The sequence below is a fragment of the Aspergillus nidulans genome, chromosome I, assembly GCF_000011425.1.
Source record: "Aspergillus nidulans FGSC A4 chromosome I".
NCBI lineage: Eukaryota > Fungi > Ascomycota > Eurotiomycetes > Eurotiales > Aspergillaceae > Aspergillus > Aspergillus nidulans.
In genome coordinates, this window is record NC_066257.1 from 1,300,345 (window position 1) to 1,318,828 (window position 18,484).

At 51.2% G+C, this 18,484-nt stretch overlaps 9 protein-coding genes across 9 annotated transcripts, besides 1 other annotated feature; 6 read left to right on the top strand and 3 right to left on the bottom strand.

Annotated features, from left to right (window-relative positions):
- Nucleotides 1–18,484: part of a sequence feature (contig 1.104 1606..297769(-1)) that runs on past both edges of the window.
- ANIA_06087 (putative mitochondrial carrier protein) lies at nucleotides 341–2,286 on the bottom strand. The gene is made up of 2 exons (XM_658599.2): nucleotides 1,895–2,286; nucleotides 341–1,821 (listed from the first exon to the last, which is right to left on the bottom strand). The coding sequence occupies exons 1-2, from the start codon at nucleotides 2,133–2,135 to the stop codon at nucleotides 662–664; spliced, it is 1,401 nt and encodes a 466-aa protein (XP_663691.2). The 5' UTR covers nucleotides 2,136–2,286; the 3' UTR covers nucleotides 341–661.
- ANIA_06086 (SCF ubiquitin ligase complex subunit HRT3) lies at nucleotides 2,481–4,244 on the top strand (the record flags this gene model as incomplete). Its single annotated transcript, XM_658598.2, has 2 exons — nucleotides 2,481–2,973; nucleotides 3,033–4,244. Exons 1-2 carry the CDS (start codon nucleotides 2,581–2,583, stop codon nucleotides 4,242–4,244), a joined length of 1,605 nt encoding a protein of 534 aa, XP_663690.1. The 5' UTR covers nucleotides 2,481–2,580.
- ANIA_06085 (putative ATP-dependent RNA helicase (Hrh1)) lies at nucleotides 4,716–7,259 on the top strand (the record flags this gene model as incomplete). Its single annotated transcript, XM_658597.2, has 2 exons — nucleotides 4,716–6,842; nucleotides 6,912–7,259. 2 exons carry the CDS (start codon nucleotides 4,716–4,718, stop codon nucleotides 7,257–7,259), a joined length of 2,475 nt encoding a protein of 824 aa, XP_663689.2.
- Nucleotides 8,095–10,246, top strand: ANIA_06084 (uncharacterized protein; the record flags this gene model as incomplete). Its single annotated transcript, XM_658596.2, has 1 exon — nucleotides 8,095–10,246. Exon 1 carries the CDS (start codon nucleotides 8,444–8,446, stop codon nucleotides 10,244–10,246), a length of 1,803 nt encoding a protein of 600 aa, XP_663688.1. The 5' UTR covers nucleotides 8,095–8,443.
- Nucleotides 11,024–11,287, top strand: ANIA_11498 (uncharacterized protein; the record flags this gene model as incomplete). The annotated part of the gene is made up of 2 exons (XM_050612020.1): nucleotides 11,024–11,029; nucleotides 11,138–11,287. The coding sequence occupies 2 exons, from the start codon at nucleotides 11,024–11,026 to the stop codon at nucleotides 11,285–11,287; spliced, it is 156 nt and encodes a 51-aa protein (XP_050467010.1).
- Nucleotides 11,739–12,808, bottom strand: ANIA_06083 (60S ribosomal protein uL16). Its single transcript, XM_050612022.1, has 3 exons — nucleotides 12,714–12,808; nucleotides 12,340–12,515; nucleotides 11,739–12,252 (listed from the first exon to the last, which is right to left on the bottom strand). Exons 1-3 carry the CDS (start codon nucleotides 12,756–12,758, stop codon nucleotides 11,808–11,810), a joined length of 666 nt encoding a protein of 221 aa, XP_050467011.1. The 5' UTR covers nucleotides 12,759–12,808; the 3' UTR covers nucleotides 11,739–11,807.
- Nucleotides 13,092–13,818, bottom strand: ANIA_06082 (60S ribosomal protein eL30). Its single transcript, XM_658594.2, has 4 exons — nucleotides 13,683–13,818; nucleotides 13,582–13,619; nucleotides 13,392–13,508; nucleotides 13,092–13,292 (listed from the first exon to the last, which is right to left on the bottom strand). Exons 1-4 carry the CDS (start codon nucleotides 13,753–13,755, stop codon nucleotides 13,200–13,202), a joined length of 321 nt encoding a protein of 106 aa, XP_663686.1. The 5' UTR covers nucleotides 13,756–13,818; the 3' UTR covers nucleotides 13,092–13,199.
- On the top strand, nucleotides 14,541–16,809 carry ANIA_06081 (uncharacterized protein; the record flags this gene model as incomplete). The annotated part of the gene is made up of 2 exons (XM_658593.2): nucleotides 14,541–15,458; nucleotides 15,521–16,809. The coding sequence occupies exons 1-2, from the start codon at nucleotides 14,813–14,815 to the stop codon at nucleotides 16,807–16,809; spliced, it is 1,935 nt and encodes a 644-aa protein (XP_663685.1). The 5' UTR covers nucleotides 14,541–14,812.
- ANIA_06080 (coatomer subunit zeta) lies at nucleotides 17,387–18,353 on the top strand. The gene is made up of 2 exons (XM_658592.2): nucleotides 17,387–17,769; nucleotides 17,832–18,353. The coding sequence occupies exons 1-2, from the start codon at nucleotides 17,408–17,410 to the stop codon at nucleotides 18,070–18,072; spliced, it is 603 nt and encodes a 200-aa protein (XP_663684.1). The 5' UTR covers nucleotides 17,387–17,407; the 3' UTR covers nucleotides 18,073–18,353.

The window sequence follows — 18,484 nt, forward strand, 5'->3', positions numbered from 1 at the left end:
CGTCATCTGACATAGTTGAGTCAATACGACGGCAGATGACTCTCGGGTTCTGAGTGATCAAGAAGGCTGTGTCAGCATTCTAAAGATTGGCATTCAGCCTCCCGATTTCCGAGAGGGGGGGAAGCAGAAGAGCTTTGAATCCTTCGGTCATGGCGAGGAGATCGTCGCGAGCTAAAGATGACCCCGCGCGCAATGGCTGAAGCTCGTCCACTGCCGCAACAGCAAGTACAAATAAGACTGAGCTGCTGCTATGTATATACTCTGAGTAGTAAGTGGCAAAAGAAAATAAATGAAAGGAGTTGACAGTATTTCTACTTCGCAGTGACTTTGTTGTAGAAGAATACAGAGTTGAAGGTATGTACTGTACAAAATATGCAGACGCAAGAATTCAGAACAAAAGTCCCTCCCCGTCTATTTCCACAGACATCTTGAAGAAACAAAGCAGCTCTATATTCCGTATAGGATGTGGTATCATCAAAATTACCTTGTGCTCAACAAGCGAACCGGCAAGCTGGCTGAATGCTTGAGTCGTATAAATAGCGGAGACTAGTCGCATGAGTAGAGATCGCTCAAAAGTCGAAGAACAGGTTGTGACGAGAGGCCCGCAGAATGCAGGTTCCGAATAAGAAAGATTGGAGTTTGAGATTATAAAGAGCATGAATTAAGAAGCGTCCGAGACATTACCATCAGGCGGAGACTGCCGTCGCTCATTGACATCCCGTGCAAACTTCTTGCCAACCTCGTATGTTGAGATCATGATAGCGCAAGCCGGGGCCACCTTAAGACAACGGGCTACCCAGCCACGGAAAAGACCCGCCGCACCTTCTTCACGGAAGATGTGCAAGAGAAACTTTGGCAGAGAAAGCTGCTCCGGCTGAAGAGGCCCCTTAGGGAGTTTGCTGCCAGCTGTGCTCGGCGCATCATCTCCCATGTGGCGGAACACCTGCTGGCGTGTTTTCCCAACGTCAAATGGTGTCGTCACAAGTGCGGCTAGTGCGCCCGATATCGACCCTGCGACAAAGCTATCCAAGAACGTGTTGCCCTCCACATCGGAGGTCCCCAGCTGCGTTGACGAGGGCGCGGTCTGTGGCGGGTTATGCCCTCGTGCCTTCTTTCGAACCTCGATGATCGATTTTTTTACTTCCTCATATCCCCACCAGTAAAGTCCAGAAAATGGCACATCGCGCCACATGGTGAGAGTGAACCCCCGCCACAAGGAGCCGTAACCTTTGGCTTGTGTCATTTGATACAGGCCCTCCAAAGTGGCTTTGAAATGTCCCGCGCCAGTGCCGGGCGTCGCCTGCAGCCGCGTCCGGAACATCTCAATCGGACTTATAGCAGTGGCTGCTGCAACTCGCGCAACTGCTCCCGCAACGAATGGAACGTATGCGCCAGGGACGACGCGCTTGATCGGACTCCTGTCGTCGGTGCGCAACCAGTCGTATCCGGCAAAATAGATGACATTTCCTGGTATCCCCATCATTAACGTCGGACTCAACCCACGCCAGAGCGTGAGCACGCCCTCATTCCGAGCAATCTTCCGCAGACCATCTAAGGTAGACGTAAAGGTCCTGCGTTGGGTTTCCTCCACCGCACACTCGGCAACTGACTGGGAGGTGGCCCCCAGAGCACTCCCGCTCGGTCCAACCATACATATTTCCGAGTTTTGACCTCCCCAGAAAACTTCTCGGCAGCAAGCAGTGACTCCAAGGTTGGGAGGGGCATTTTTTAGGGTAGGCGTCGTGTGTGACGTAAATGGTGAAGTGTTTTTGATAGGTGACTGAGATTGTAATCGAACGCGAACGACATCTAGGGGAGTCACTAGAAAACGGTTAGCTCTTCTCAAAAAGGCATTTATCAAAGCTGCAGGTCAAAACCAAGCGTGGTTGCCTACCTAAGAGGCCGGTTAGGACACTGCCACAGGTTGCAGAGACCATTTTCTGAGTGATAGAGACTTCGCCTGCCGGGCTAGCCTCTACTGTAGAAACCGACCCTGTCCCAGAAGTAGCCGCCATGTCTGTATCTTCTGCGGCCCAATTCCATGTCTCTGCCGAGTGGCCGTCCAATTCAATGCTGGTCAAATTGTTGGAGCGATATCGGTCCCAGGAAGTACCTTGAGTGCCCGGAGAGGACATTCATTCAACGAGGTCGTTCAGAGCCGCCGAGAATCCAAAAGGCCGAGTAGAGGTACTAATTCCTATCTTAATTCATCCAGCGCATTGGGTAGTTGAGGAAGTAGAGGACAATCAGTGAGTAAGAGACGTAGTGATGATGCCGCAAGAAAAGAATGTTCCGGCTCGGTCGGTGGCGGTCGCTAGCCGGAGATAAGCATCAACCTCGTCGAGTCATACCTCCATGCTTTTAGTCACTCCTCATACTTGCATGTTGATCGTCTTTGCAGTTGCTGATGATATGATGACATTCCTGACCTCAACCTGATTACTTCTGCTGTCTCTATCATTATTTTCCTCTTCGACCTTCTTGCTGGCGCTGGTGCTCGCCCACGCCCCACTGAAGCTCGCTTATCGACCGGTGGACCTCTATCTAGACTGCTTGCCAGAGCCTCTATCGAGCAAATCAATGGAGGACAACGCGGAACTTGAGTCTTTTCGTCGCCAGTGGCGTGAGGAAGTCTCACGAAAAACTCAAACTACTATTGCACCCGGTCCGTCACGGACGACTCCGAGCAGAGCTGCCATTTCTCAACCCCGACAATTTCCCCCTACTCGCCATGAAGCATCAGCGCGCAAAGATGACGAAGACGAGGAAGGACCGGCATCATATAGTCAGAACGAGATAACCCAGGGGCTTGATCGGTTATCACTGGCAAAACCGGAGGAAGAAGACGTGTTCCACGCGCGCAAGCCCCGGGCAGAACCTCGGTCGGCTCTTGAGCATTTCGAAAGAGCAGTCGAGAGGGAGGCGGAAGGGAACCTAGGAGACAGTCTTCAGCACTACCGCAAAGCATATCGAGTGAGTAGAGATAGCTATACGTAACCCGCACTGTTGATTCAATTTGTTAATTTCTTCAGCTCGACGCTGCTGTCGACAAGAAATACAGGAACAAGCACTTCGCCAACGCATGGAAGAAGACATCACAGACAGGTGCACCGAGTGAGCCCGCCAAAACAACAGCAACAGACCAAACACCAATTGTACCAACGCCGGAGCTTATCAACTCCTTTGCCAGTGCGCCCATTCTACCTGCGGACCCAATAATCGAAGGCGACGCACCTCCTCCATGCCCCATCGCGCATATTCCGTCTGAAGTCATAGTCGAGATTTTAAGTCATGTTGCCCTAGCGGATCCAGCAGCTTTTGCCCGGATGGCGCTGGTATGCAAACGCTTTGCCTATCATTTCGCACATGAACAACATATTTGGAAACGACTCTGTCAAGGAGCCAAATTCGGCTTCAAATCCATGCATTATTCGTTTGCATGCGACATCCACGGCAACCCTGAACACACCTTAGCGCCTCAGCCACGGTATACGCCATTTCCCGCCCATGCTCCGGTTCAGCTACCGAGTCCGCTATCGTCGTGGAGTGAGGTTTTCCATTCTTTTCCGCGAATTCGCTTCACGGGAGTATATATCAGCACAGTAAACTACACACGCGCTGGTGCGGCGTCAGCATATTCAAATATTTCTTGGAACAGTCCGATCCATATAGTAACATATTACCGTTACCTCCGCTTCTATCCCGACGGGACGGTCATTTACATACTTACGACAGTGGAGCCCGTTGAGCTAGTTCCCTATATCAACAAAGCGAATGTGGCGGTTGCGCGGGCACCATCCCGTAAGCAAACTCCTCGAAATGCCGGTGTGGGAAGTGGGACTCAGGAACCAGTCCCTTCTGTTGCCATGGACATATTGAAGCGTGCTCAACGGGGTCGCTGGCGCCTTTCCAAGCCAGCATCCCCGACCGATCCTCCTGAGCAGGCCACAAATCCCTTCCCAAGTAAAGATGATTTATCCACCACGCCAGACCCCCGGGATCTTGTGGTGGAAACCGAAGGCGTGAAAGAAAAATATGTATATGTCCTCCACTTAGCACTCCGGTCAACTGCTGCACGGCCCACGAATGCTAGTCCCTTTCACCCAAACCCCTCGAGAAACACCAAGTTGGTTTGGAAAGGATACTGGAGCTACGACAAACTCACTGATGACTGGGCCGAATTCGGTCTCAAAAATGACCGCGCATTTGTCTTCCGGCGGGTTAGAGGTTGGGGTATGGATTAAGCGGGCTACGACATTGAGTCAACCATTGATGCCTATATTTTAACGATGAAGATATGAAGTGTTAGATATAGAAAGAATATATAAAGGATATATATATATAGACACCCGATCATGTCCAGCAGTGGAAGGTATCTTAGAAAACTTAAAGATCTGCGATCCATAGAAACAAACTTGAGGGAATAAAGCAACAAATTCGATAACAAACCTTAGATATAAGAACATCATCCGGCTGCCAACAGTCACTGCAAGTTAAGAAAAGGGTTCTCAAGAGGCATTATTATTTGGTGCTGGGGCGGGATGCCAAGACCAGTTTATGATAAGATAACCTTCCACCCAGAATTTTTCTGGGGATCAGGATCCGAAATCGTCAAAGTCAAAAAGATAACAGGCAAGGAGACAACTGCTCGAGCAATAACTCACAGACTCATCTTAGAGATATAGCAGATACAACGCTGTTCTGCTGGACTTGCCATGCCCGAACGGGTTCGCACCGTCTTCGTTGACGAAGACGCGGCACCTATCGTCGAACAAGGAAAGCCACTGAAATCGAACAAAAAGCCGAGTCCAGAGACTGGAGAGAGGCCAAGTGATAACAAGGAAAATGTCTCCAAAAAGAACAAGAAACGGAAGCGCGATCAGCTCGCGGACGAAACTCGCCTGCACCGAACGAAGAAGTCGAACACCTCCGAGTCGCAAGCGGCTGCTGTTGAACAAAATGAGAATAGAAAAGAAGACGAGGCAGTAAATAACTCTGGAGAAGCAACTATCGCCAAATCGCTCCCGAAAGACCAACCCGAGAATCAAAAGCACAAGCGGAAGAAGCATAGCCGACCTTTCAAAGACGAAGAGAACGGAAGAACCGCCTCGCTCAAGAAGAAAGCGCAAATGCTCTATGAGATTCGCAAAAACCTGCCTATTTTCGCGCACGGCGACGAAATCCGACAACACCTCCGCAAGAACGACGTCATGCTTTTGATCGGTGAGACCGGTAGCGGAAAAAGTACGCAGATTCCACAGTTTCTTGTTGACGAGTCGTGGTGCCGGCCGACAAAGACTACAATCGTTCAGGAAAACGGGTCTAAAAAGGAAGCGGTTGTTGGTGGATGCATTGCTATCACGCAGCCTCGACGTGTTGCTGCGATCTCGCTCGCGCGGCGTGTGGCGGAGGAAATGGGGACCCCGTTGGGATCCTCGTCGCCGGCGAGTAAAGTTGGTTACTCGGTGCGGTTTGATACATCCGTATCACCGAGCACAAGGGTGAAATTTTTGACTGAGGGGATGCTGCTGCAGGAGATGCTGCATGATCCGTGGTTGACGAAGTACAGCGCCATTGTTGTTGATGAGGTCCACGAGCGGGGAGTCAATGTTGACCTTGTCATGGGGTTCTTGAGGAACCTTGTTTCTGGAAAGAGGGAGGGAAGGGGAGGTGTGCCGCTCAAGGCTGTGGTTATGAGTGCTACGGCTGATATGGAGAGTCTACAAGAATTTTTTGTGGAGGGATACAAAGCTCGGGAATTGCAGAAGGAAGAGAAGTCAGAGAAAGATGGTATCGCAGTGTGTCATATCAAGGGCCGTCAGTTTCCGGTCAAGACGATATATTCGCCGGAACCCGTGCATGACTTTGTTGATGCTGCCCTAAAGGTCATTTTCCAGATCCACTATAAAGAACCGATTCCAGGCGACATTCTGGTCTTCCTCACGGGACAGGAGACGGTTGAAGCGTTGGAAAATCTGGTCAACGAGTATGCCACAGGGATGGACCCTTCATTACCGAAGATACAAGTTCTCCCACTTTTTGCAGCGCTTCCCCAAGCAGCTCAGCAGCGAGTCTTTGTCCCTGCGCCGCCACGCACCCGCAAGATCATTTTGGCTACGAATATTGCTGAAACTTCTGTGACTGTATCTGGTGTGCGCTATGTCGTGGATTGTGGAAAGGCAAAGATCAAGCAGTTCCGGACCCGGCTTGGATTGGACTCGCTGCTTGTTAAGCCTATCTCGAAATCCGCTGCTATCCAGCGCAAGGGTCGTGCTGGAAGAGAAGCGCCTGGCCAGTGCTACCGACTATATACAGAAAAAGACTACCTGGCACTAGATGAGGTCAATACGCCGGAGATTCTACGGTGTGACCTCAGCCAGGCGATACTCAACATGAAGGCTCGAGGGGTCGACAATGTCATTGAGTTCCCATTCCTGACACGGCCTCCACGAGAAGCTCTAGAGAAGGCGCTCCTCCAATTACTGAGTATCGAGGCCCTCGATGAAACCGGCAAGATCAGTGAGACCGGGTCGCACATCGCCAAACTTCCGCTCACCCCGACGTTAGGCCGGGTGTTACTTGCCGCGTCCGACTTTGGACCGGATTGTCTGACTGACGTTATTGATATTATATCGTGTCTGAGTGTGGAGAACATATTTCTAAACACCACGTCAGAAGAGAAGAAAGAAGCGGCCGAGGCAGCTCGCCGCGATCTATACAGACGAGAAGGCGACCATCTTACGATGCTAGCGACAGTACGGGCCTACGCATCGGAGAACACTGACCGGAAGGCATGGGCTGAGCGACATCTGGTCTCGCATCGGGCGATGCAGTCCGTCATGGTAAGTTTGCTGCCCTACCTAGATACCATGTCTCTAAGCAACCCTCACGGCTAATATTCGGGTCCTTAGGACGTCCGCAAGCAACTGACGGCTCAATGCCGACAGGCCAAACTGCTTCCGAGTCCCACCGAGTCACGGGACTCAGACTCCTCGTCCATCCGAGAACCGTCTCCTGTGTTCATATTGAAGAGCTTCCTGCGAGGGTTCGCTACAAACACCGCTCGCCTTGTCCCCGACGGTAGCTACCGCACGGTGGTGGGGAACCAGACAGTGGCAATCCACCCATCTAGTGTTCTCTTCGGGAAGAAGGTCGAGGCGATCCTGTACAACGAATTTGTGTTTACCAACCGCAGCTACGCGCGAGGGGTGAGTGCGGTGCAGATGGATTGGGTGGGAGAGGCTCTGGCGGGAGAGTGATCTGACACGACACCCACCGACACCCACCGACACCCATCCATGGATGATGGTTGGATGGACGGATGGCATAATCGTTATTTCGCATTGCCATTGCATTCGCATTCGCATTTGCATTTCGCATCATGATTAGCAAGCGAGACACGCCATAGACTATCTACAGAGTATAATGAATTAGACTTATGATTTTCAAGACTCTCAGCCTTGAAATCGTTGAAATCGATACTTGGCAGTCTGATATCGAGATGACGTTCCGCGTCCGCATAGGTCGCTGTTTCAGCCTCCCAGGCCGAACTGCAGCAGAACTGCTCCACAAAGGAGCAAGGAGAAAGAAGCCTCTTACAATACAGTCCACTGTAGCGGAGTCAGCTCCCGGGCCAGCCTTCCTGGCAGGAACTCGAGACTTGAAACTCGATGTTCCACAGTCATGGCACTGGAGTCGAGACGGGACCCAGAAATCGCCCCTCTTGCGGTCTGTATGACATGTCTCCAGGCGGTGGGATGATCACGATATCTGCAGGCAAGCGAAGTAGATGGGTATGATATCGAAGATGAGAAATCAGGATATTTTCTTTATTTTCTATGCCTGACTTGCCTGACTTGCCTGATATAGGGCAGTCTAAACGTAAACTGGCAAGTACTAGTAGATTGTTGGCAATTTGTCGGGTGACTGGGCGTTGTCTTGCATCATCCGCAAACAATCATCACCACTCCCCAACAGCCTTACCGCACCACAGCACCGCCTCTGTTACGTCTCTTGTTGCTATTTCTTATCAGTTCCTTTCATCTCATCACTACCTTGCACTGGCCTTGACGCAGTATCATACCTTCTGTAACAGCGCCACGTCTTAAGTCACACTTAGGCCCTCCGTCTCAACTGGTTGGGGCGATCACCGGTTGGCTTATCGGGCAGTCAAGTCGCCCTCATTTATCTCATCCTCGCTTTGTCTTGGATCCCTGACTTGCTTTTTCTGCTTTATATATATCTGGCAGCTTTCTTCTCGATTCAACTTTCCCCTCTCCTCACGTCTATTTCGTCTTCAACCATAGCATTTGACGATAACTGTACGCTTTCACGCACGCTTTCACGCGGGGATCCACCCCGACCGATAACCTCATCTTATCTCTTTCGAGCGTCCAGACTTCGACTATCGCCTTAACGATACGGTGTATACGGTGTTCAATCCATGGCTTTTCGTCTCCCACCGCAAGTCCCGCGTCGGCGTCCATCCTATACTGCTCCGCAGCCGTCCCCCCTTGATATCCCTCAATCTCTCCCCGAAGTTCGCGAGACCGAGTCTACGGAATGGGTTCTCTTCTCGCCGTCCCAGCCCTCTATCACCGCCCGCACTCACACGACCTCTACTGAGCGCACTCCCCGGAGCCCGCGCACTGTGGGAGCGTCGCGCCTCAGCGACTTTGGCTCCCTCGATACTAATACAAGGTCGGGACGCGAGCCGGAGAGTGAGGCCGACGGCACGCTCGATGAGCCGCTCGACGAAGACGGGACAGAGCTCGATAGTCTCGATGACGAGCTCCATGCATTCGGAGAGCCCTTGCCTGGTCCGGAGTCGGCTCCGCGATTCGATAGTCTGCGAGGGGATCAGGCTCCTGCTCAACTGCCCGCTCACGACGGGTTAGGAAGTTTCCTGGCGTCTAGCCAGACTGTGCAAAACCAGCTGTGGCAGCACGAGCAGTATAACCCCACACGACGGCCGGAACTGGGGCATCGGCGCCGCTCAAGCGTGCAGCGTCATTTGGACGCCAATGCTGATCAAGAACATACCGATGCTGATCGAGAGCGGTGGCAGCGGATCGAACAGTGGAGGATGGAGCAGAGTCGTGCTCTTCTACATGAGATTGAGAAAGCCACTCGACGGCGGCGCAATAGTCGTTTAAGCGGATCTAACGTCGAAGCTGTCACGCAAGCTAGCCCTTCAGATCGCTCAGCCAGCGTTCGAGCGGTGCCCGAGGGGGAACACACACCATCTGCCGAACCCGAAGTCGAGGAGGATGAATCATTCTGGCATCGCATCACGCGCAAGGTCATACGTGACCTAATTGGCATAGACGATTCCTTACTCTCAGTCATATTTGGAGAGGCCTTGCCTGAGTCGGAGGACCAGGAGGACCCTGCGGAGATGGCTGTGGAAAAGCAAATAGACGAAATACTGAACCAGGAATCAGAGACAGCGACAGGCGGTGATCCGTGGGAGACTAAGTTGCTTCAACGTATAGCCCGGGAGCTGGGGACCCTCGTCAACCAGCTTTGCGAGCATCCAGGAGCATTCACAACTTACCTCAACATGGCCAACGACATCCCTAACCAGTATGCTGGGATTCCTCTTGGCAGTTTACCAGAAGAGGACAACCACCCGTCTACGTCTGCAAGGCCCGCCGCGGAATCTACAAGTAACCTCGATTCCATTTCATCACCACAGTTCATGCCTACTCTTCAAGATCCTACTCGCGAGCACGCAGCACAATGGGGCATCGAAGACGACGATTATCCAAACAGCCCAGCTGAACCATTATCTGAGTCCGCTCGCTACCAGCAAGAGAAAGAATACTGGGAACGCGAGCTCGACATCATGATGGTCTTCCGCTACCTCCGCAACCGCCTTGGTCGCCGGTCAAGCAATCCCGACGTCCACAGCACCCGTCGACTCCCGCAAGACGCGTCCCGCCGCGCTGCCATCATCCGTCAGCATCACCCGCTTGTTGCGCGAGCCCATTCGAGGTCACAGACGCAGACGCGTCGGCAATCACAGTATTCAGGTTTGACTGGCGTTTCGTCGCCTGTGCTTCGCCAACACCTCCGCCGTCCTAGCTCTAGCTGCGCCAGCCAGAGCGCAAAGATGTCTGCTATCTCCAGCCGTCGGACCTTGACCGGTTCGAGCCGCAATTATTGGGACATTGGGGGGAGTGTGGATAGTGGGAGTGCCATTGCACCTGCTCCGCCTGGTATTGGGGCTTGGGGGGATGTGTAGGTGCATGTGCCGTTCATATGTTGATACCTCTGGGTGCTGGTCACCAATTAATCATTTTTCCTGTATATGGGTCCATAGGGCTTGGAAACTCACTTCTATCTGTCATATATTCATCCTCCTATTTTCCCAAGCCTACGTACATTGTTTATTTTGTACATCCACATACACCAATCTGCTTGCTCATGATTTCCCTGACTTTCCTTTTGTGATGGACTTTTTGATTTGAACGGCGGCGTCGTCTTCAATCAATTACACGGCAGCTTCCTACCATGATAACAGCATGAGAGGCGCATGTAGAGGAGCGGTTGGCTCAGAAATATATTCCTTAGATAATCACCCCTTACCTGTGTGTTTGAAACAGATAATTATGCTTATACGAATATATTCTTACCATAATCATGCTATGGCCATGTTTTCATTGGTAGGGCGCGCCATAGGCGATTCTAGCAATCCAAAAGATTTTAGGCATACTGAGACATTCATACAGCCTTGTGCCTCAACCCCAGTTTCGTATTGGCTGTCAACAGGTCGTAGGAATCTTTCAGCCTTGTTCTCATGGCCAAGCTGAAGTAGCCTTGCCTTGGCTCGTGCCTCGGACGTTCATATACTACCTCCCCTGTCTATAGCTAACATTCTCAGCCTTGCCAACATCTAGTATAAATACGTCCTCAACAGCAAAGCAACACAAATTTCCATCACACCATCAGTGTTATTTGCTCTTGGCACCGAACAAGACATCTATTTATCCATCTATCACCTAAATCGTTAAGACCATCTATGGCAGTATGTCCCGTGCCTCCATCCCAAACAAACATTCCTACAAACCCATGTACCAACGTTCTTGTCCGTCTCTCAGCTGTCATAACTAACACCATATCTGCTCTGCCCCAGTCCCAGTTCCCATCTGGCACCCGCGTCCGCTACCAAGACGCACACTACATTGTCATCGGCGCCGCGGAGCGCGGCCGCGTCCTCATCCAGAACGAGGATAACGCGGAGGATATCCTGCGTGTTGAGCCGGATAGTTTAGTTAAAGTCTAGTTTACCTTGCATACTACCGCTTGTGGGCGCAGGGGGCATAGGATAAATCTGGCCTTGGACTAGGCTCTAAGATGACGGGGCATGTTATGATTTAACTCATCTTGGATTGAATCGCATCCAGATGATTCAATGATGAAGGGGGACTACTTGAGACTGATTGTGTTGATGGGATATGGATACGGATGTTTATACTTTGTGCAGTTGAACAACTTGGTTCTAAGTGATACTTTGAAGATGGGGTAGATGTTTCGTCATCGTAGACAGACTTGGACGCTTCGATTGTTTCTTGCACAGGGCTATTTCATACAGGTCTATAATCTGACCTCGCGAGGCATAAAATCGTTCGTAGCTGGAGGTGTGAACGGAAAGGATGAAGTAATCCACGTTCGTATCTAGCTGAGTTCGAATCTACTTTCCACTACAATCTTGGTATTCAATATGATGGCCAGGTGAACATGAACGATTATTTATTCAGCAAGATCCCTTTCCTTTTCAGTCCTAACGCTAACGTAACAAACATTTAAGCCTCAGTAGAGTAGGCATCAGGGAAGCGGCGCATGTTCTCCTCAATCTGACCGTGACCACGGAGGAACTGGACGTAGGCACCGTCCTGCTTGAGCTTGCCCTCCTGGCGAAGCTGGACGTAGTCCTCGCGGCGGACAGGGGTGAAACCCCAGTTCTTGGAGACGATGATCTTTTGGCGACCAGGGAACTTGTACATGGAGCGGCGGAGAGCCTCGATGGCGGTGGCACGGTGGGAGTCACGGGTGCGGACGGACAGGATGATCTGGCCGATGTTGACACGGGCGACCTTACCCTGGGGCTTTCCGAAAGCACCACGCATACCGGTCTGGAGACGATCGGCACCAGCGCACGACAACATCTTGTTGATACGGATGACGTGGAAGGGGTGGACGCGGACACGGAGGTGGAAACCTTCCTTACCGGCGATCTTCACGAGGTACCTGTAGTCCATCGTTAATATTGTCTCTTCCCTTCTCATATCCTTTTTCTCGTCGCGAAAATCGGGTTCGGTGGCTGTCAAGACATACTTGTTGGCACAGATACGAGCGGCTTCCAGAGCCTCGGACGAAAGCTGTTCATATTCGTTGGAGACGAGGTGAACGCAGAGGGGGAAGTCGTCGACGTTAGCCTTCTTACGTCCCAGATCGAAGATACGGATCTTGGGGTCGGGAACACCACGGTTGAACCGGGACTTGGGGTAGGGCTATATCGAGAATCTTATTAGTATCCATCGCTACCATATCGCATCTCCTTTTTCTTGACAGCAGATCCCTGGCGACTCGATTTTTTTTGGCGGTCTCTCGAGCTCTCTTGCCTCGCTCACCCAGCGAATCCCGGCCCACAAGCGAGACCGCCCGCCAAATCCACACAAAAAACCTCAAATCTCGAATATCGCACGCACCTTGTTCTTGCAGTAGCGGTAGCAGCGGGCGGGACGGCGAGCCATTTTGACTGCTGTTTATGCAACCTGGGTGATGGGTTTGTCGAAAGGGTGGTGTCGAAGAGCAAAAAGAGAAGGGATTCTTTTGGCTGGGGGCACTTTGGCTTGATTTCCAATCAACTCCCGCTAACGAGTGGCAAAGCCCTAGGTAAGCCCTAGCCTCTCCAATATCCGCCAATCACCGCCCGCAACGGATATGACGCATCCAGCGGATTTGTAAGGCTACAAAGGCCGTCGGAGAGTTTCAAGATACAATGCAGCATGCGTCGATAATTACTCGCAAGCTTTCTGCTGTATTTACTTAAGCTGCTAAACTGATTTTACTGGTGCCTAAAGGTATACAGATGCTGGGGCTTTGAATTTTTATATTGTCATATCTAAAATCTCATGAAATCTGGCAGATCCGCCAACATTCATCATTCAGACATAACGATCCCAACCCTCCGCTTACTGGCTGGAGAGGATGTCGGAGTCACCAGCATCCAGAACGGTCATGGTGGAGCAGCGGTAGAGACGACCGCAGGCAGTACCAAGCTCGATCTATTTCCCAGTTAGAGATGAATATCCCGTTAGAGACGAATACTCCCATCTGCGCTTGACCGCACACCGACGGCACATCTCAGACGAGGCGATACTTACGTTGTTACCAGAGAAGTGGTGAACGGGAGTCTTGGCAAGCATGGCGTAGTACTCGAGCTCAGACTTGCGGAGGGGAGGAGTGTTGGCGGCGATGATAACCAACTTGGCCTTGCCGGACTTTTGTTGCAGTCAGTATCTCGCAGTTCTTCCTCTACTCCGTTTGTTCGCCGGTTCGTTCGCATGTACTCACACGCAGGGTCTTGATGGTGGTCTTGTAGCCAAGGGTGACTAAAAATCGACCGTAGTTAGCAATCCAATTTCAGGGCGAGAATAGGCCATTGAAGCACGCACCCTTTCCACTCTTCATCACAAGCGCCAGGCGCGAGGAGATGGTGTCACCAGCCTTCTTGCTCTTGGGGGCCATCGTTACGCTGTTGTAGATGTGTTTCTGGGGTGAATCGAAAAACGTGCGCTCCGGCCGTGTCTTTGATTGGGATGAGATGCAAAAAGACGGTAAGGTGATTTTTTGTGGGTTTGGCGAGGACCCGGATCGCTTGTTTCTCCGTTTCCGCGGTGCTTAGTCATTTTGAATACAGAACGCTAACCAGATTTCGATCAAGCTCTCCTGATACAAGCTGATGTAAGTATTTTACGCCGATGGCTGGAATGAGTGATGCACCTGTGCACAGTGGCGCAGTGTGGTTATTGGGGGCAGGAAATGATGAGCTGTTATGTTCGACATGGTCTTACTGGACTATTGGCCGTTCAAAGGACAGCGCAAGGATGATGGAGGATGGCGCTGGGGCTATCTTTATCGTTCGTCGCTCAGGCAAAAGGGGCCGTTTTATGTACGGGTTGGCCAGACGGTCTCGTATCAACAACGCATGCAGATCAACGCGATCAAACGCCCTTCACACGAGGCTAATGAGGGGTAATAGCTGTCTTCTGGCTGAAAATAGAGTAAGCAGTCTTCGATAACTGAATCTAAACGGTGTCAGGTAGCTATTTTCGGGGTAATTATGATGATTGTTAGTAGTTGGTGAGGTTACCGATATGAGCGCCATCGGCGTTTCCATACGGGCCCTAGGCAGATTGGCCCATCCCCCAGAATAATTTATCCTCTGTCGCGCATGCTGGCCGTCAGAATCCCTAACTTTGCACATAACCTCCTCGCTTCCTTTGTTTCTCTCCTACGCCTAATTTAATCGTGCTGAGATTCTGACAATTCCCTATTACTTCTGAACGAGGGTGGCGAGAACTCTCCAGCCATTTTACCAAAGCCTCCCCCCCACCGTAGTTAGTGGTAGTCCACTACTACTCCGGCTGTGTTTTGACCGCTACTACAATCTTCAGACATTCTTCCTGAAACTTTTCCGTTAATTTCCCAGTGTTTCACCAGGCTTTGGTCTTCCGGACCCTTTGTCTTCACCTGTTTCCCCTTTTCGAGTCACTCTGCTTTCAATACCCGTTCTTGGTCCAAGATGTCTGCGACGCCTCGCAAAACTGGCTCTCCAGCCAATGCCAACAAGACCTCCGCCACAGAATCCACAGCAAATGGCACGCCGTCGCGAGGTCATAATAGGTCACCGACTGCTACATCAACAAATGGCTTATCCCGAAGTCCGTCCCTCAGGGGATCAGCTCCGGTGTCCGCACGAGCGGCAGCTCGGAAACCTGGCCGGTCCAATCTGAGCATGTCAAGCGTTCCTAAAATCACCGCGGACCCGTCCGAAGAAGAAGCGCGGGCTCAGAATGCGGCGCTTATTGAAGATCTAAAGGAGCAGTTGCAGAAGGCTGAGACGGCTTCCGAGCAGTATCGCAAACAACTTGGCGTTCTGCAAATGCGCCTCGACGAAGCCGTGACAGAGCAAGCCAAGCTGGAGGACCAAGGGCATGAGAAGGATAGCAAAATCGAAGCACTCAACGGCGAGATCCGTGAGCATGTCCGGCAGATCCGCGATTTGGAGCAAGCTCATGAACTAGAACGGAATGCCATGCTGCAGGAGAAGGAGCAGCAAGCCAGCCGGGAAGAAGAGATGCAGGCCACCATCCAGCGCCTGAAGGAGGCCGTCGCTCAGAAGGATATGCGCATCAGTGCTGACAGTGACAAGAACGTTTCCCGCTCTTGTAAGTGCCGCGATCCCGTATAGTCGATTTCCGTGAATATGAGAACTAAACGTTTTCTACAGCCAGTTTCCGCAATCGAGCCTCTCCAGATATCGATGGGCAATTTGCGCCTTCGTCTCAAATCGAACGGAGCCCGTCGCGAAACAACTCCAAATTGCTCCTGCAGAAGGATAAACTGATTGAGTCGTTGCGACTCGAGCTAGCCGAATCCCAGATCAAGCTTGTGGAGATGGAAAACAAAGGTGGCGGCCGTCAGAGAGAGCTGGAAAAAGAACTCCTTGAAGCTCGAATGGCGAATGCTCGTCTGATGGAGGATAACGAGAGCTATCAGCTGCTCCTTAGCGAAAGAACTCTTAATGGCGACTTCGCCAAGGGTGACTTTATGCGGGAAGCACATCCTGAGTCCTCAGACGCGAAGGAAAGCGCCGGTGGTTTGGGCTCCTTGGCCGATGAGTTGGAGTCTGCGGATGCTCGACCAGAACCAGACGACAGCCGCAGGCTTGAGTCAGAGCTTAAGGCGCTCAAGGATCAAAATAAAGCCCTGACGTTGTATATCGAGCGCATTATCAGTCGCCTCTTGCAGCATGAAGGGTTTGAGCATATCCTAGACAAGAACGACAACGAGCCACCAACTGGAAAACAAGCCGGCAGTGATAAAGACCTTCCGCCAACGCCTCCGGAGAAGGAGGATCCTAACCAGCAGACATTCTTGCAGCGAGCCAAATCAGTTGTCTCTGGCCAGAACAACAAACCTCAACCACGTTCGCGTCCGACCAGCATGATGCCGCCTCCTCCCGCCCCTGGTTCTGTTAGCGCCCACGAGAACCCGCAAACAGCACCTAGCATTCCCATCAACCGTGCTCAGTCAGTTCGTGGCCATCGTAGGACCAGGTCTGAGCAAACGACGGACTTGGGTGCTGCAGTTGTTGTCGGCCAAATGTACCGCGGGCGCAACTCCGGCGGCCCTATCAGCCCCACTATCATGGGACCTGGTTCACGAAACACCTTCACTGGGGCAAACTATGTGCCAGGAGGCATGTCTGTCAGCAGTCGTGCCCCCTCGTTGTCTAGTCAGCCAGAGCGCGGCCATTTAAGCAGTTCGGGAAGTGTGTCAAGTGACCCTCCCAATGACACAGCGTCGACTGGTGCGACCTCTAATTCTCCTCGTTCAAGCAACGGTATGACGAACTATACGGGTGCAGTTATGACCCAGAGCAAGCTACGACCGCTACGACTGGTCAGCGAGACAAAGGCTGCTGAAGAAGAGGAAGCTGCTCGCAAGAAGGCTAACAGAGGTAGCTGGATCTCATGGTTCAACCGACCGGGCTCGAGCGAATCCAGCCAGCACTGATTCTATTTTCATGACAAGCCTTTCCCTATTTATACTTTCCTTTCTTGTATTGTCTTTAAGGCTCTTACGTATTTCTTATACTGTGAAGGCGCCGCTGTTGGATCCTGGAGATTGTTTGTAATTGGACTACTGAGATATCATCATGTTTGAATACCCCGGTCTTGCTTTATGTTGATCATGATGACTACGCCTCTCTACTTATTCTCAACCCGCTCTCATGAAGACGGTATACATTGAGTTTTATGTAATTAAACCTATACAATGAACGTATATAGGCCGCAGCGGTATTCTGAATGATATTCTTACATAAACAATCCCCAGGCCCCCTAGTACCAACACCAGTGCCCTTGTTATAACTTTGGCACTATTATATGAAATCTTCAGTTCATCACTATGCATATAATTGAGAAGAAATCTAGAGAAATCAAGACTGTTCTTGAGTCGGGAGTCTGCTAAACAAAGCAGCACAGGAATAGTATAGCACGGAACAACATTGGCGCGGCTTCCGAGTAGCGGACAGCTTGACAGTAAACGGAGGCTCTCAAACAGCCAACCACTTAGTCACCTTGCCTTAACATATCGCGGCAAATCTCTTGAAATGGGGTCTCTTTCGCTCTTCTCCGTCAATGCTGTCCTTGTGATGTCGGCCGATGACGGCTCTCGCATCTTCGCGAAATACTACTCACCACCTCACCCCCCAGCCGGCGCTGCCCCCAATTCCACCGACTACCCAGGAGCCAATCCCTATCCGACGCTCAAGGAACAGAAGGCTTTCGAGAAAGGACTGTTAGAGAAAACCAATAAACAGACCAGCGACGTGATCCTGTACGACAATCGAATTGTCGTTTTCAAGCTGGAGAGCGATGTGATGCTCTATGTGGTTGGCGGTGCGGAGGAGAACGAAGTTCTACTCTATAATGTTGTTCTCTCGTTACGTGATGCTTTGGGGATACTTTTCAAGTGCGTTTCATTATAGCTATAAAGGATCCGGGCGGACGGATACTAACACAATATTTGTTTAGGGGCGCCACGGACAAGCGCACAATTGTCGAGAATTACGACCTGGTCGCCCTGGCCATTGATGAATTGATCGACGACGGCATCATTCTTGAGACGGACCCCGTTTTGATTGCTTCCCGTGTCAGCCGTGCTCCTCAACCAGACGCACCGAACCTAAAGAGTATCGATCTTTCCGAACAAGGCCTGCTCAATGCCTGGGAGCTTGGAAAGCGACGTCTGGCGGAGGGATTGCGACAGATGTAGACTGGAGGAAAAGCAGACTTATTATGTTGCTTTTGTACTTGCATGAATATTGCATGGACGCTTGTTTCTCGTTCTTACTTTATGCGATTTGGTCGGGTTCGGCGCGGTTATATGCGTTGCTCATTGTTGATTCATGACTTATTCTATTCACTCGATTCCCTTTCTTTGACGGTGTTTTCAAGAGCTGAGAGCTCTATAGAATTACGGCGGGCTGTTTTTCTGTGTCGAGGATTAGCTGGTGACTCGAAGTAGACAATGGTGACTGGACAGTGAGCAGTGGGCAGCATGCCAACACTATGTTTACAAATAAATGTAAATATAACCAATCAATGTCCATTATTGAGGCCACTTCGAAGTTGCGTTGGCTACTGGCTTTCTAGAAGCCCTAGAATGATTCAGAATGAGTGAGAAA